The following is a 17,394-nucleotide window of genomic DNA, read 5'->3' as shown; positions in this document are numbered from 1 at the left end:
GTGTTCACTCCTTGGTGAGGCTGTCCCCCAGCCCTGTTTTGGTGTTTTGCACACAGAGCTCTCCAGCTGCTGATGTTTTGTTTGAATACATCCCCAGTGTGACCCCTGTTAGAACAGTGGCATGGCCCCTCTGGTTCCAGTCCTGCTGGTTTTTACAAAACCTGAATCTGGGAGGTGAAGGAGCTGCTGTTCAAACACACAGACCAGGCTTCCTCGAATTTGCATGTCATCCTGACCCCTGCAGTGTAGGGATGCCAGTATTAAATATTCCTGCCTGGAAAGCAAATGTTCTTTCATCAGTGTCCCAGGGGATTTTTTTTCTCCCTGTGAACTGGTGCTGAGTGACACGCTACTATTCAAAATAAGTTTCAAGTAACGGTTAAAATCCTGTATTTATCTTCACATGAGAGGACTGCAAGAACTGTCCAGTGACAAAAACAGACAACCCCCTAATATTTTGAAAATACATCCTTTGGCATGATGTGTATGTAACCAGGTGTCATCAGAACACTGTGGGCAGCTTATTGCCATAGACATGAGTGAAATCAGTGCATGATAAACATAAGCAGACATTTATTACTATTTTCATGAGGGTAAGCCTTGAATTAGGTATTGAGAGTAGCATGGTAAGAAAATAGTTTTTAGACTGTGTATGAACACCCCTGTGTAATCAGTGTTAAATGTCTAATATTACCTAAATTACCTGGGAAAAATCTGCAATTTCTTGTTGATCTAATTATGTAAATCATGGCTTCTAAATGTCTATAGCTTTGCATATCTGTAGCTGCAGGTATTTAAAAGATCAAACCTACATGTAAAATAAATCCTGTGTTAAAAATATTTAGTGTAGCCAGAGTGAGATAGAACACTGTCTTTTGTTGTTTAGCCAGCATAATTTATAGTAAAATTTAGAAAATAGTTATAAAAATTACTGTCCTAAAAACTGACCTCCTACTTTCATGCCATTCCATCTATATTCTGCAAGATAATGATCTAGAATGGATTTATATTTATCTGCCCTGTAGTAATACAGAACAAAAATCAGGATTTTTTTTTTAAATATATTTTTTAAGATCCCAGGGAATTTTAACAAGATAACCATGGGCAAAGTGATGCTGCAGCTTTAAGTTAGAACCTAAAAAGTTGTGCAGTAGCCTTGAGAAAATGCAATTCTGCATGGTCTGATGTTGACTGGATTTGTGCATTCTTTATTACTCTGTGTGAACCCAGCCACTCTGTTGATAATTCTGCCAAATTCTGGGCTCACTGATGATACCAAGCCTTCAGCTGGCTTAATAGGTGCTCTAAGTGAAAGTAACACAAGAAGCAGAGGCAGCTGAGGATGGCATTGGTGGCTCCCACACAGGACTCCTGTACTGACCCTGTAACAGTGTCCATAATGTTTTGTCATCTTCATTTCAAATTTGTCATTCGGACTGGAGCAGACCACAGCCCTCCCTTCCTTTTGTTTACTTATTTTAGCGATCTATATATAGATTTCCTAGAGTTCTTGGTTCTCCGTAAGTCTGTAGACTGCTGAGACGTGAAACCTCTCATGGCATGGCACCTGATCCTTTTTTTTTGCGTCCCTCTTTCCACAGAGGATAAGTACAGCGAGCGGAGACGGCCGGCATTACTGCTACCCACACTTCACATGTGCAGTGGACACAGAAAACATCCGCAGAGTGTTCAACGACTGTCGAGACATCATTCAGAGGATGCACCTCCGCCAGTACGAACTCTTGTGAGGGGGATCACCGTGGAACCTGTGGTTTTAAATTCTTTGCTCCTTACTCTTTCTCTTGATACTACCCCACACAGGGTGGAAGAATATACTATAGAAATGTCAGTCTCTTCACTTTGTTTACTTTCAATTGTTTAACCTTAAAGCTGATTTGAAGCAAGTTCGGGTTATTTTCCCTTCATGCTTTTTGGGACTATTTTTGTGCTTTATTTTGACATGCCACTTCTTCGTCATTCCACTAAGCCCTTTGGCTACCTCTGTTCCCTTAGGTTTTGTTTTTTTTAAACTGAACGTGACCTGCTAAATTTTTTCCAGCGGGTTAACCTCAGTTCAGACCGGTATGTCAGCTGGATGACACTAAAGTCATACCTATCCCTCTGTGTGGGTTTCCTTTTTAACGTGACATTGAAGAGTACTTGATGGGTGAAAAAAAAGATTAATGCACTTTGTATCAGGTTATTAAATACTGTTGAGGAAGTAGACACACAATGTAGCAGCACCACAATATTTATTACTCTGTCACAGTTTTTAGCATTTCTGAGTTGCAGGTCAACTGATAAAGTGACCTCCTCTTTTAAGCCGTTACTGGCACAGGAAGTAGAGTAGATAATGAGAGGAACAGTGAAGACAAAGCAATTTTTCTGGGGTTTTGGAGCTAAGTGTCTCTGCACACCTCAGGCATTTGAATTACAGCTACTTTTCAGCCTGTTGCATCTGGGCAGAAAATTTACCACCCTCACTTATGTTATTTGTGCTGTCCACAAATGATCCTTTTAGTTCTGATCATTCTTGGACAACAGTCCTCTCCCTATATATATTTTTTTGTTTTACTGCTGGTTTATTATATTGTACAGACTGTAAAATGTAATATTATTTTGTACAACTTTATTGAAGAAAAATACTTGTAGAAGATCTTTGTGCCTTGATTATGGCTGTACCTGTAAAATGAGCTAAGATGTAAGTATGTTTTTGATTGCGCTGTACAGCTTGATGTCAACCTTACCTGCAGCAGTGACTGGAGGTAAGAACTTTATCTGTAGAGTTTAGGGGTTTTTTTCTGGTTTATATAAAAATGCTCTTTAGTATAAAAATTATAAATTATGCAAATTAACCACTTACCTTTCCAAGTAAGGTATTACAGTCACCGGATGTTGCAGCAAACATGCCTTTCTCTTTTGAAGTCTCAGCTTTAAAACATTGGAATTCATTCAAGTGTCCAAATTGCAACCTGGTGTTGTTTTAATGGGAACCAAGGATTTCTTTTTTTTTTTTCCTTCTTTTTTTTTTTTTTTGTCCTTTATATTTAGAAAATATGTTTGGTAATTCTTTGGTCATTCATAGAACTTCACAATTGCACAGACCGATTGTGAATGTGTAAAGCACCATTATATAGAGCTCTTCAATCTTTGTACCAACAGCGGCTTTCATTGTGCAAGTAAATCGCGAGAAAGAAGATAAGAAAAAAAAAAGGTGTATAAACCCTTGTGTCTGGCCTAAGAGAATTACAAGATGACATTTTTATTTCTCTTTTAATAAAGAGACACACTAGAAAATTGTTTTATTTTAAATATTGTAGAATCAAAATGTGTGAATATTTCTCAAACTTGAATAATTTATGCAAATGACATTCTCAAAACAAGTTGTGGTACAGTACAATATATAAAAAGCAAGAATTGCTGTAGCAATAAGGCATGTCCTTTTTAGTAACTATAACACTGCTTTATATTTTATACATAGGTGTTTTATGTCTGTGACTATATACTTTTCCTGTGTCCAAGATAACCTGTACAAATGTCTAAAATTACAGTTGCAATAACAGAAACCTAGAGAAGTGTTAGACTACATTACTTTATAGAGTGTTTTACCACACTTCGGACCATTCCCCCAACTTCATTTTAAATTTAGGGAGAGATGAAGAGCTAACACAGTCCCCAGACTGGCATATAAATCAGCAGGTTTTATTAGCTTTTTACTGTATTGTTATTAATTATAAACCCAAATCAGTCATCTTTTTAAATTCAGGCTACAGACCAATTGAGAACTTGTTTCCAGTTGAATAGAAAACAATCCCATTTTAGATACTATAATATGACCATTTTTTCTTCCCAGAAATATGTATGATCAATTTAGTCATATTTCCCAAAAAGTGAAAGGCTGGGTGGAATAAGCTAATAGTAAACAAAATTCCCAAAATTATCTTATTTTTCATGCCAAAGAAAGTAATAGAATGAATAACAAAATATAGTATTTTTTTTTAAACTAGCCCCAGCCCAGGAGTTCAGGTTAGAGCTCCCAGCCTCTGCAGGAACATCAGCAGGAAAACTGGTCCTGGTGTGAAGTAGTCCCTCTGTTTTTTCTGGGGTGGGTGGGGAGCAGCAGTGGGTTTGTCCCACCTTCCCCCACACAGTGAAGACGCTGAGCTCAGATTTTATCTTTGTGGCACAGCTGGTGGCCTCTGCCTCCCCACAGAGGAGCTAGTGCAGTTCAAAATGTGACACTACACTAAAGTCAACAGGACTTGTGGAATGTAAAAGAACACACATTCCTTTCCCTGTCCATAGACTGAGGGCCAAGGCATAGGATAATGTTACTGCAGCTGTATTTGACCTTCCTTCTTGCAGGAGATCGGCGACTGGAGGGCCCCTCACCACACAGATCTCTGGGATGCAATAGGGCCCTCTTCTTTCAAGCTCATCATAGCACATCTTTTTGAAAGCAGCAGCTTGAGGTGTCACCCTAATTCTTTTTTAAGCAGTTTTCAAGTGTGTGTCAGCAAACTGGATCCTCAAGCTTCTTCCCCTTGTTGTCTGGTAGATGGGTAACTGCAAATTATAGTCAGCTAACAATTTACTGTGTCAGGAACCAGAAGATTTCTTGTCCCAAACCGCAGTCCCTTACACGACACCCTAAAAAGGCTACGGAAATCCGCATCTCTCAGTGCTGATGCATCCAGATTCTGCCTGACCCTAACAAACACAAGTATGACATTTGAAGGGCCATGCAGCAATAAAACAGAGAAACGTTTCCAGTTTGCAAGATTCAGCCTCCACCAGGGTAAGACACAAGTGCAGACAAGTGATGAGGCTATAGGATTTACATAATGTACAGTTACACTTTTAATATACATATTTGATACAAAAATTATAGCAGGAAAAGGACTCATTTGATTGTCGAATACAGTATTTTTGTACAGCATGAAACGTTCATTTCAGTTAATTATTTATCCTGTAGTAGTCATATCAGCTGTATAGGACTTCTATGGTATGTGTAAATGCAACCTGCCTTCAGACTAGCAATCAAATTAGGTCATTTGCTGGCATGAATATAGTCTGATGTTTGACTGTTCTCAGCTTTGGTATTTCAGTGACTGAATGCAGATGTCTGGCTCTTCATACTGCTTTATGCTTACTGATTAAACGCTGAGCAAAATAAAACGGTGGAGTGAGAAGCTGAACATGAGCTAGTACCAGGATCACAAGCAGAGCACCTGCTGCACAGTAGATAGTGAAGACTCTGCTCTCAAATGGAAGGAAGCATTTTTGGAGGGAGAAGTCAGTTGGTGTTATGCTGCCCTGGAAAAGAAATGAAGACTGTCACTTTGCTGCGTTACAGTGGGTTCTGAATCAGGAGTAAACACCACAGCTGTCAGATCTCCAATTTCTAAATCCTGTGTTGGGTGGCAAGGGTTGGGGCCAGTTTCCTAGTACCAGTGCCTTCCCCAGGGGGCTGAAGAGTCCATACCTTGCCATGCTGGGCACTAAGTGGAATATTCACCAGGCCAACATTAGCCCAGAGGCCAATCTTCCCATCTAGCATAAACAGAGAGCTGGGCTCCGCATCTGATTTGCCTTCAAGAGGAGCCTAACTTTAGCTGCTGTAAATCCACCTGGAAGGAGCCTTTCCAGGCTAAAGTTAGGTTTTGTGAATGTGCCCCTTCCTCCCCCAGGCCCTCCTCCTTACCCAGTACATGCTGCAAAAACACACGTTGGCTAATCCAAATTAGGACTAGGAATTTCAACCACAAAGAACTTTTTTGGCTTGACTTTGCAGTTTAAATTAAAGTTTGTAACGGATCAAGGCTGAGGAGTTAAAACAGTAGTGAAGAGGATGCAACTTTAATTAGTCAACCTCTTGTTTTGCAGTGGAGATGCACTGTCTGGCGTGTGCAGAGAGTGTGTGTAGTTTGAAGGCAGCTACTCTCAGGAATATGGAATAAACAGAACTACTTTCAACAACAAATGTTAACAGTTGCATAAAATGAATTTAAATGTTTGGGGTTATCTGCGTATTAAGCAGTCTAAACTCAACAGCAGTAAAACATACATAAAAGATTTCCCCCTCCAAGTCACAGACTACTCTGTAAACAGATTGTAGGTTTTGCTTCTTACTCCAAGTTTCTAAGAGTTCTGTTTTATTTTTGAACTGGGGAACTAATTGATTTACCTCTAAGGATATACTGAGCACTGGAACTGCCTGCACAAGCATAACGAACACACTGTATAAAATGTGAATTGGCAATGAGGAGGCAGACTGTGGGCACATCACAAACACTTTTCACTGCATTAATGCACACGTTTGAAAACCATGATCACCATGCAAAAGGGTTTGAGGTGGATACAGTCTTGTTTTCATAGTTGGTAAATCAGCCAAGCCAAACTGGTCTTTCTACTGTTCAGTGCACAATACTGATTATTTTTACGAGTCGATAGTTTACAATGCACCCTCTTTCTAAGAAAATGTACCCAGATACTAATTAGGTCTTTAACAGCATTGCTTTGTACCACACAGAACATGTGGCTCCCACAGATGTACTTTATAAAGTGGATGCAGTGTACTGAGTGGGTTGGGTGGGTAGGCAATTTTTTTTTTAATTTTTCGTTTTTACAGGTAGAATCAGTTTTAAAATATAGCTGACTGCCATGTTGATTTATTTATGAAAGTTATCTGACAAAAATAAAAAATTAAAACTTACCATGATGAAACTAGGATTGTTTCTATTCCTCCAACTGAATGACGGGACACTGATTTCTGGGACTTTCCCTGCGTGCAGCACTTCACAAGCACTATGAGTGTGCCCACTGAGAATCAAACGGGGCTGAAACCACCATAGCAGCTAGAACACAAATTGGTAAAGCACAAAAATTAAGTCACAGCTAAAAAGAAACTGAACTTAAAATCCCTTTTTCTTTTTCTTTGAACAGAGTGAAATTATGGCAACTCTAATATTCTTACAAAGTGCTTTCTGTAAACTTCTGTTTTCCAGTAAGAAATGTGTTGGTATTGCAATATCAATCACACTCCTTTGGCCCTGATCCCAAGTACTGGGCTTTTTCTTTTTTTTTTTTTTTTTGTCATACAGATCAGAAGAACAAAGGCAACAGCATGCTATAGATATCACAAAGAGAAAAACTTCGAGTTTAGTAAAGCAATGCTATTTTCTCGTCTAAGAAAGAATCTTGTACTGACAATCTTTGAGTGAAGACATTTATGCAGAAGGAAAGAAATAATAACCATTAAGTTTTTAGGGATAGTTTACATTTTCTTGCAGTTACTAATTCAGCAAAAGCGATGCTTTCAAAGTGTTGGGAAACTGTGGCTTCATAGCAGGTGTGTCAATAATTTACACAGCACAGGAAGTACAGCATGCTGAAGTGGAGGTAATGGCACCACAGCAGATTTAAGAGTGCCAGGACTTAGGAGCTGTACCTGGGAAATCTGGCAGGACCAAGGCCATGATGGTGATGATCCTCAGGGGAGCAGCTCTAGCAAGCAGCCTCTCACAGGTCTCATTAGATAGGAGCAGCTGTGCTCCATTTTGTCTGAGCCAACAGCCTTATCACCATTTTTTAATCTATTTATATCTACACTCATGTCCCCCTCTCACCCACCCACTGCCACTCAAGTTCCCAAGAAATCAAACCTTTTGTGATGCCTCTTGAGACAGTACATCATACTTTTCTTTAAAGGGGATGTTTTTCTCCTCTGGAGGAGCGGAATCTTCTCCAGTGCATTCAGCATCACTTTTCCGATAGAGAGGGTAATGCTGGGAGTAATTAAAAGCAACGATCAGTTGTTAATGATCCAGCCTTTCTGGAACAGTAATAAATCCACAAAAACATGTCAATGTGTTGCCTCACCCCACCTCTAACACACCTGTAAAAGGATGGGTTCTGAAGCTGGAAGCTTTTCCACATCACTGCATCCTTTGTTGGAGTGATTCGGTTTCTGTGAATAAAATCAAGCCATAGAAGGGGTGAAGGTAATTAAGCAATAGATAGGTTTTAAGGGGTTAGGGAGGGTGGGGTGGTTGTTGGCTTTGGTTTTTTGTTAAGCAGTTTAGCTCAGAGTCGTGTTTAAATACTGCCCACTGTATGAACTTCTAAGAGTTTTACTGTGGACTGGTGAAACTCCCCATTCTGTACATGCTGTAAATACAGCTGTGCTCTTCCTGACTGCAGAAAGCAGCAGCAGGATCTCTGCACCAACAAGGCAAAGGAGTCTGAGGGCAGCCCAAGGGAGATAGAGTCTGGCAATTTTTCCACTGGGAGCTGGTTTCCTGATTGACTGCCAGCCCAGTCAGTCATGCTGCCTACTGTGCATCCAGTCAGCTTATGAAAAAGGGAAGAGGAAGGAAGTACAAGAAGCAATTGGATTTGATGAAAAAATACAATTAAAACACTGCTAGGCTACGAGGAAAGGACTGCAGTAGAATCAGGAAACTAAAGGAATATGCTTGAAGGCTATAAAACAGAATAATATCCATAAATATAAATGCAGGATTATGTATCTTGAGTCAAAGGGAGGATTACTGACAAGGAAGTTATAACACCATTAGTGCAAAGCAACAGTTAATAGTTGGGTAAAAATGGTTAAGAGGGATATGAGGGAGAGAAAGACTTGCTAACAAGTTGCAATGTGAATTGGAAGCAGATTTTTTTTAGGAGAGTCTGGTTCTATCCTGCCTATGCTACAGTATCATCATTCCCATTGTGGCAGAGGAGTCACTGGCTGTAATCACATGTTTAATAATCTCTTACCTGCTGGGAGCAATTCAGTTTGTGAGAAAGTGCCACAAGTTTTGCCTCTGAGGTACGGCAGACAGCACAGCCATCACCCTCCATGGCTACACTGTTCACTAGGACAAAGCTGGAAAATACCAGGGGTGGACAAAGAGAAGTGGGGAGGACAGGAAGGCATTTCATTGTTCATGCACACGCATGGGATAAACTTCATTTTATAAAATGCAAGTGTTCCTAAGTTGGACACAGCTCAACAAAACAGCAGAATGTAACAGCTCCTGAAATCATGTGCTATAAATCCTCCTCTGAGTATGTGTACCGTAGCCATGTCTCTGCCTGGTTGGCTCCTTTATACGGCTGTTAATTAGGTTGCACAATGTACCTTATGCTTCATGTTTACATTTCAAGATTTTTTTCTATTTTAATGAATACTTAAGTTGTATTCTAGTGGAATGTTAAAAGTTCATCACTAAATTCTAAATTCTGAGGGAAAGGAGAACTTACTTCTCTCCCCACAAAGTTTAGACCTCAGAGACAGAATTTGAGACACTGGATTTCTTCAGAACTGAAAAGCAGAACAGCACTGCATTTGGGTGGCTGCCCTGAACAAGCTTAGTTTTGTACTTTGCAGTCTCTGACACACAAAACAGGATTTTATTTGTAATAGAAGGTTTCCCTGTAGATTTCAAATCAACTTTGAACCTCTGCCATAAGATTCATACCCATTTAGTCACACATTCAGCTTGAGATACATCCCCAGTTCAACTATCTGTTTAAATGACAAAAATGAGCTGAATGCCTTCACTTAAGAGATACTAGTCAAGAGCAAAAAAACCTTAATTCTCTTTTAGCAAATTAAGCTGCTTTTATACCACAGATTTGTTGTAAAATAGTTTATCTAGGAACGTTTTGTTAATAGTGCAGCTCATTGCAGTTAATGGACACCAGACATACAGTCTGCAACTGCATGCAAGAATTCTGCTGTGCTGTTTTATCAAAGGGGACATTTCTTAAACAGTTGAAATACTTATCTAGAGGACCCCACATCTGCATGATAAGCAACAGCTTTATACTGAGCATTCATGAAGCTCAGAGATCTTCCTAAAAGAGATACGACCATTTCCAGACCGGTTCAGAATTTTAAATTAAACTTATAATTTAATTAAATTATAATTTAATTAATTTTAATTACATTTATAATGTTTGCTTAATTAAGGGAACCAGTGTAAACCTGTAGGTTTTGAATCTCACGGTTCCACAAGTGAGTACAGCCCGAGGGCACACGTGACAAACACAGAGGGGCAGTGTGCCTTCCCTTCCTAAATCTGAACCTTTCCACAAACCCACTATTGCGTTCCCGCATCGGGTTCCTGCATGGTGTCTGGAGGTAACAGGGCACACAGCAGGCAAGTGCAGCCACGGGGACACAGCTGTGAGAACAAACTGCACCGAGGTCTGCTCCAAGCCAAAACCAGCTTGTGCATTATTACCCCACCTTGTGGAAAAACCGTGGACATGCAACTGCTGTGTTCCAGAATTCCTCAAACAAGGGTTAAGTTCTGCAGACTAAAGAAGTTATTAAAATTAATGAAACTCCTAATTTGTAAACACAGAGGGGGTTGGTTTGTGCTTCTTTATGAATCCTGCTGTTTACAGCCATGGCTCATTACCAGCTGCAAGGAAGTATAAAAGGCAAACCAGAGAAATGGATTCTGACTCCATGGTACTTTTCCATTGAAAAGGAAATTTTTACAATTTACCTAGCTCTAAGTACAGCTTCCAGTCCATATCAAACTACAGGTCTGTACAAAGTGTTTGGGGTTTAACACATCATAAGGTAGATGATTAAAAAAAAATTTTAAAGGCTCTAGGTTAAGCATTCCCATACTATTTCATTAGAAAAAAATTAGATATACTCACTTTATTCCTTTCCGAGTTACCAGCTTTCCTGAAGTAAAGTTGAAAACCTTTTCAAATCGATTTACCTTGTAAGTAGTCATTCTGTGTCACAGAGCAAAAATACAACTGAGGTAAGAAATTGCCACTGGATCTCATCTGACACAGTTGCTTTACAGGTTGTTGAGCATTCATGCAGCTTGCTGCTCCGTTATCCAGCTGACACAATCATTCAGGAAACTCACAGGGGTGCTGTGGCAGCCCTTGTGTGCTCTGGCCCTTCCCATCAGGGCAAGCACCAGCAGAGTGAGGGCACTTACACTCTTCTGTGCTGAGATAACAGGAGTGGAAACACTTTTCTAAGGAGGAGGCCCAAGGAAAAGCAGCTTCAAGAATTCCATGTCAGTGCAGAAGGATCAGCTCTGAACAACCCTCGTACAGTCAGAGAAGCATAAACCTGTTTTGTGCCCAGACCTTACTCTAAATTACGACCCTTTCTAATTTGATCATGATCAAAAAGTTTCTGTATAACCACAAAACAGGTCCCTCAGACACAGCACCAGTTACTGTGGGCATGCTGACACTTCACTCCTAGCACTTGTGTGCTCCTTTCACTGACAAGACTCACTCATAATGAAACCCGATGTCGTGATTCCCAACGATGACCACCAGCTCCGTAGAAACCGGATACTTAAACATTTTCCGAAACCTCCTGACATCATCTGCCCATGCCTGCAAGAAAAAACAAAAGGAGAAATTAGTGCTGTTCCACAGCATCAAAGGGGACCACTGGTTTTGTAGTGGGTTTGCATGGTGAGGCTTTGGTACTGGGGGGGCTGCAGGGAGGAGCCTCCCCCATGTCCCACAGAGCCAATGCCAGCTGGCTCCAAGATGGACCCACTGCTGGCCAAGGCTGATACTGCCGCTGGGATAACAGAATTAGGAAGGTGGCATAAAAGGAAACTCTGCAACTGCAGCCAGAGAGAGGAGTGAGAATTTGTGAGAGGAGAAGCCCTGCAGACACCAAGGTCAGTGAAGGAGGAAGGTCTCTTTTGCATTTTCTCTCCCCTCTCCAGCTGAGGAGAGAAGTGTTAGGGCAGCTTTGTTGGGCATCCAGCCAGGGTCAGCCCATCACAAGTGTGTAACACAGAAGCACAAACTGAGATGTTTACATTTTGTAAGTTTTATATGAGGGGCAAAACTGTCAAGGTACTACCAAAAATGAAGGAGAATCACAACATTTCAACTCCTATCTAAAAGACTAGAAACATCTACCAACAGGAAAACTGTGGCAGAATTAAACAAAGCCGTGCATATCTAACCTCCATCATCCATTTCCTTCAAGAAATCCCCATTTTTTGAAACAAGAGAGCTGATGATGTCATACCTGAGGTGAGTTCCATTTTCCTTCATCAAAAACATCTCCCAGAATAAAAACAATATCTGGCTGCAGTAACCATAAAGCAGTTTGGAAAGATCTCTCCATTTGCCATTCCCTGAAAGGAAAATACAGAACCAGTTATCACTGCCTTACCTCTGGATCCTCAACTGTGAATACACAGCCACAGCCCAGCAATGGGAATGGGAAAATGGCTCCTACACACTGAAATACGAAAATATATTATGAAATTCAAATTAAATACTTACAAATCAGATGTAAGGACAGTAGGTGCATCTTAACCTGGTGGGTAATTCCACCATGATACAATCAGGACCAACACATGCAACAAGTAATAGCAGCTTGTTTATTTTTTCATTACAGTTCTAATGAATTGCTGTTTAATGGAACAGTGAATTATTGTTCCATTAGCTACTACTAAAAATGCAAAAACTGGGTAGAGATTATTCAAAAAAATTAATAATTACCTTCTTAGCTTATCCAACCAATGTCCTTTGATTTCACCAAGTAGATGTGTATCAGCTAAAATTATGGCCTTTAGGACTGAAGCTGAAGTTTCTTTTTCACTCGTGTGAGCTCCACCTTTCACATCTGGCCATCGGCATTGAAATATTACCACATAGTAAATTAAAAATTCACAAAATATTAACACTGAGCTGACAAAACACACGAGTTTCAGCAGAAAACAGAGCCTCCTCTTCAGAGGGAGATTCTTCACAGTGGTTGAGCTAGAACTCAGCATTGCAGTACCAGCATGAGAAAATGGCTCAGGTTCTCTCTCGGATGAAAACACCTTGGGCTACTCAAAGGATCACGTTGGGCTTTTTGTCAGCACAAAATCCCTGTGGATAAAATACAAAATAAAATATTCATTAGGTCAGCATTCCCTGTGGAAAGCTACCATGCAAGGCCTACAGTGTCAGCTTCTTGTCACGCTGAAAGGTTTGGAATATGTAATTGACCTGAAGAGTAAAGTTCTCCTCCAGGCACACAGAGCACAGAACTGCACTTGCTCCGACCAGCACCAAGGAAACCAGATTAAAGCCAGCCAGGATCTTGGTGCATGATGCTTTTTCTAGAACTTTTAAGTGAAAACACTATGAGTGGGGGTCAAAGGTAGGTAAAGACAGAGCTTAGCTTGAACAGCAGCTGCAACAAAGAAAAAAAAAATCCATTAGGATTCTTATAGAATCACTTAGGTTGGAAAAGAGCCCCAAGACTGAGTTCAAGCCTTAATCCAGCACTGGCAAGTCCACCACTAAACCATGTCCCTAGGTGCCACATCCATACATCACTTAAATACCTGCAAGGATTGTGACTCCCCCACTTCCCTGGGCAGCCTGTTCCAATACAGAACAACCCTTCCAGTGAAGAAATTTTTCCTAGTATCCAATCTAAACCTCCACTGGTGGAATTTGAGGCCACTTCCTCTTGTCCCATCACTTGTTATGTGGGAGAACAGACCAACACCCCCCTGGCTACAGCCTAATTTCAAGTAGTTATAGAGAACAATAAGGCTTCTCCTCAACCTCCTTTTCTCCAGGCTAAACAATTCCCAGAGGATATCTTCTGGCACAAACACAGAACATGACTACACCTCATCCATAGCACTGCCACCTTTAATATGGCTCATTGTAATCTCCAAGAACCAAGGGCAATTTACTATTCCAGAACAAGTTTACAGGAGCTTTCCAGGAACACAGGCGCAGATACACGGGTAATTAACTAAGGCTGCTTCATTTCTGACAAGAGGAAAACAAGAAACATCTCAGCCTCAGAAAAAAGAAACTTCACTGCAGCTGTAGAGAAACAGCTAATGAACTAAATTGGTGAGGTAACTGTATTTACTGCTTTCTGCTGCCTTGGATACCTTGTAACCTAAACAGGGAATGTATCCCTCTCGAAACTCCAGTATTTTTCCTGTTTCTTCTACAGCCCTTGACAGGAACACTTTTTCAGGGTAAGTGCCCACAAGAAAGCATCCCAGCGGAGAGGACAGAGGCACCAGCCCTTACTCTCCAAGGAAATGCCTCAGATCCCAGGTCCAGCCTCTCAGGGTCTCAGTCTGAAGAGCACTGCAGGTCTGAAAGTCCCGCTCTTTAAAGGTAAACAGTGTAGCATGGTCACAGTAAAGGGACTCCAGGTGAGCTACAGAGATGCTGCTTCACAGGCTCAAGAACAACTTCCAGAGAAATCCACAAAATGTGGTCCCCCACGCAACAACGGGATTGCAATTTTGCTTTCTACAAGAGAAAAATCCTAATTTAGGACTAATATCCAGGATGTGAGCAATTACTGAACACAGTATTCAGTGATTAGCAGCCCACGTCTGAATTGCCTAAATCTGACTACAGCTGTGAATATTCAGTACCTTTGAAAATTTATACCCCAAATATGAGGAAAATTAGGACAAAATTACAAAGCCACACAAAATCAGTGGATTGTTTCTAAAATCTTGGCCTCAGTAACATGCAGAACACAGAACAAATTTAAATTGCTTCACTGTCCTATGCACTAGCCCATTTGATTTATGTCTCATGGAAACTGAGTAATGACACGTGATTATTATATTATTTTTGTAACCAAAACCCCTATTTGATAATAGCCACTTATTTTCAAACACAAGCTTCCCATATCAGCACTACAAAGTACTTATTCAAGACAAAGAACCATTAGCCTGCACCATGAAACATTTCTAATATGCATTATCAAGCAGTAGCATGATTAATACTTAATTGCATGGAACTCAGTTCTATCTAAACTTGATTTAGCAGGAGAAAGCCACTGACCAGATGTCACAATTCCACAGTATATGGAACTACACATTTAGACTGATTAACTTGTTTCATATTCATCTCATCTGCCCTTTAACTAGCAACCAAAATAACACCACCTCACTTGTACACCTCACAAGGAGGCAAGATTAAAGCAGAGGTATCTGCTAACTGGCACAGCAACAAGGACAAAAAGGCAGGCAAATTCTTATCCAAACACACAAATGTATATGGCTCTATCCTGCAGAGTAGGAAGTAGTACTTTATTGGAAGTAGACTGGTAGTCTGAGACAGTCCCTCTTCTAACAAAAACAGTATTAATTTGAACAGAAAATGCCAGTAAGTTGTTTAACTTGCATTAGCCATGTCCAGCAAATAAATACATAAGCAAATGAAAATCACATCTTCAAGAGCAAACTGATGCCATCGAATTAAAAAAAAAAAAAAACAACACCATCAAAAGAAACCCACACCAGCAAACCAAACCTGCAATCAGTAGAAAATAAAAATATCGTCAAGGCAAAATTGCAATGTTCAAAAGTCACAAGCAGCAAGAGACAATCAATGCCACAGAGCCGGTCACTTCCATATACATTTCTCCTCCAGCGTTTCTGCTGCTAATTGTTACTATTTGGGGATTTGTACCGCAGATGTGGAAGTTGCGAGAGGTGCCCCATCTGCACCCGACACTGCCAGCATTCCTGATAGTGAAAGGAAAAGCGGAAAGGGAAATTAAAAAAAACACGAACAACCTCACAGAAAGCCGGCGATGCAGATGGAGCTGAAAGACAGCTCCTCCTACTGGCTGAGAGAAATCCCTGCCCACCTCGCTCTGCCACCTGCCAGCCCACGCCTGCTCCGCTGCCGGGCCGTGCCGTGCCGTGCCGTGCCGAGCCGTGCCGGGCCGTGCCGTGCCGGGCCGTACCGTGCCGGGCCGTACCGTGCCGGGCCGTGCCGTGCCGTGCCGGGCCGTACCGTGCCGGGCCGTACCGTGCCGTGCCGGGCCGTACCGTGCCGGGCCGTACCGTGCCGTGCCGTGCCGTACCGTGCCGTGCCGGGCCGTGCCGGGCCGTGCCGTGCCGTGCCGTGCCGAGCCGTGCCGGGCCGTGCCGTGCCGGGCCGTACCGTGCCGGGCCGTACCGTGCCGTGCCGGGCCGTGCCGTACCGTGCCGTGCCGTGCCGGGCCGGGCCGTGCCGTGCCGTGCCGTGCCGTGCCGTGCCGTGCCGGGCCGGGCCGTGCCGTGCCGTGCCGTACCGTGCCGGGCCGGGCCGTGCCGTGCCGTACCGTACCGTGCCGTGCCGTGCCGTGCCGTGCCGTGCCGTACCGTGCCGTACTGGGCCGGGCCGGGCCGTGCCGTACCGTGCCGGGCCGTGCCGTGCCGTGCCGTGCCGTGCCGTGCCGGGCCGGGCCGTGCCGTGCCGTGCCGTGCCGTGCCGTGCCGGGCCGTGCCGTGCCGTGCCGTGCCGGGCCGGGCCGTGCCGTACCGTGCCGTACCGTGCCGTGCCGGGCCGTGCCGGGCCGTGCCGGGCCGGGCCGTGCCGTGCCGGGCCGGGCCGTGCCAGCTGACCTCCGCTGGAGCTGCACAGCCGCTGCTGGGTGGAGCTGCGGCTCCGCGCGTCGCTGCGCAGCGCGTTGCTGGCGCTCCCCCTTACACGGCTCACGACTAACATTAGACTAGGTGCCCTCAGCAGAGCTGGAAGACCTTAGTTATGAAAAAAGACTGAAGGACTTCTCACTGTTTCTTGTTCTGCCCAACATTTAAAAATCAGCCTATGGACGAGCACAATTACTGGATCATTTAACAACGGGGCCAAAGTTTAAACACGCTAAAAGTGTAGCTTTGTACCACAACACTGTGGGGGAAAAGGCTCCAGTGACTGGCACTGCTTTCTTCTCCAGGATTCGTGTTTGTTTTACTTATTAACGAATGTTACAAGCATTTTTGCACTAAAATTTTTCTGTTACACATGCTATCCTCCTGTTTTTCTTCCATCAAGTTTACTGGCAATGCAGACTTGCATCACTCCTTTTCTGGTTCCCTTTTCCATCTCTTGTTCAGGACATTATCCAGCTTTAATTTGCAAGTGAGCCAAGAATGAAACAAGGGCACACAGCGGTCTATAGCCAGAGCAGGAACATGGAGTTCTGGAGCTTTCCCCTCCCTATTGCCTAGTGAATATGCAACTCTGAACACCTCACATGCTTTGAGGCAAATTTCTTTATTAAATTACACCTACATAAAACTGTCTTAAGAAAACCAGTAGGATATGAGAGTCTTAATCCTGCTCCTAGTCCTATCCCTCAGGAGTGTGCATGTATTTTTATGAAGCTAAAGAAGCTGTATCAGGTTATAAGCAAGCTTAGTGTTTCTACCCTAAGGAGTTTTCACTCAACTCTCCCATCACAATGTCACAAAGGTAGAGATTTACAACTTTCAGAAAAATATAGTTCTATAATGTAACTATGTTAAACTTTTGTGGAATGTCCTTACAAACAAGTTCAGGTTCAAATCCCACAAGGTTCTGCAAGCTACACTTGCAACTGGGAGTTGTCTCTTCTCA

The 17,394-nt window shown here is 42.4% G+C and overlaps 2 protein-coding genes and 1 long non-coding RNA gene across 10 annotated transcripts in view; 2 read left to right on the top strand and 1 right to left on the bottom strand.

Annotated features, from left to right (window-relative positions):
• The window catches only part of GNAL (G protein subunit alpha L), a 188,463-nt gene extending 181,747 nt beyond the window's left edge, over window positions 1-6,716 (top strand). For 2 of the 3 annotated variants that reach the window (XM_032121619.1, XM_032121638.1), the window contains one exon: window positions 1,602-6,716. In XM_032121619.1, the coding sequence (XP_031977510.1) occupies window positions 1,602-1,748 (147 nt within the window). In that variant the 3' untranslated portion in view covers window positions 1,749-6,716. The remainder of the gene's footprint in view (window positions 1-1,601) is intronic. The other variant, XM_032121629.1, reaches the window with a different exon arrangement.
• MPPE1 (metallophosphoesterase 1) overlaps window positions 3,005-17,394 on the bottom strand; it is a 38,084-nt gene continuing 23,694 nt past the window's right edge. For 2 of the 6 annotated variants that reach the window (XM_032121671.1, XM_032121680.1), the window contains 9 exons: window positions 12,526-12,900; window positions 12,047-12,155; window positions 11,288-11,391; window positions 10,684-10,764; window positions 8,782-8,890; window positions 7,898-7,969; window positions 7,665-7,787; window positions 6,717-6,857; window positions 3,005-5,316 (listed from right to left, as the gene is read on the bottom strand). In XM_032121671.1, coding sequence (XP_031977562.1) covers window positions 5,134-5,316; window positions 6,717-6,857; window positions 7,665-7,787; window positions 7,898-7,969; window positions 8,782-8,890; window positions 10,684-10,764; window positions 11,288-11,391; window positions 12,047-12,155; window positions 12,526-12,800 — 1,197 coding nt within the window. In that variant the 5' untranslated portion in view covers window positions 12,801-12,900 and the 3' untranslated portion in view covers window positions 3,005-5,133. Of the gene's footprint in view, window positions 5,317-6,716; window positions 6,858-7,664; window positions 7,788-7,897; window positions 7,970-8,781; window positions 8,891-10,683; window positions 10,765-11,287; window positions 11,392-12,046; window positions 12,156-12,525; window positions 12,901-13,020; window positions 14,060-15,318; window positions 15,625-15,658; window positions 15,739-17,394 lie in introns of those variants that run through there. The other 4 variants (XM_032121698.1, XM_032121690.1, XM_032121662.1 and 1 more) reach the window with 4 other exon arrangements.
• Window positions 12,816-15,669, top strand: LOC116449845. The gene is made up of 3 exons (XR_004242567.1): window positions 12,816-12,902; window positions 14,988-14,992; window positions 15,592-15,669. It is a non-coding gene; the product is annotated as an uncharacterized LOC116449845 (long non-coding RNA).

The sequence above is a fragment of the Corvus moneduloides genome, chromosome 1, assembly GCF_009650955.1.
Source record: "Corvus moneduloides isolate bCorMon1 chromosome 1, bCorMon1.pri, whole genome shotgun sequence".
NCBI lineage: Eukaryota > Metazoa > Chordata > Aves > Passeriformes > Corvidae > Corvus > Corvus moneduloides.
Note: the sequence above shows the minus strand (reverse complement) of the source record. Positions and strands in the feature narration are given on the sequence as shown.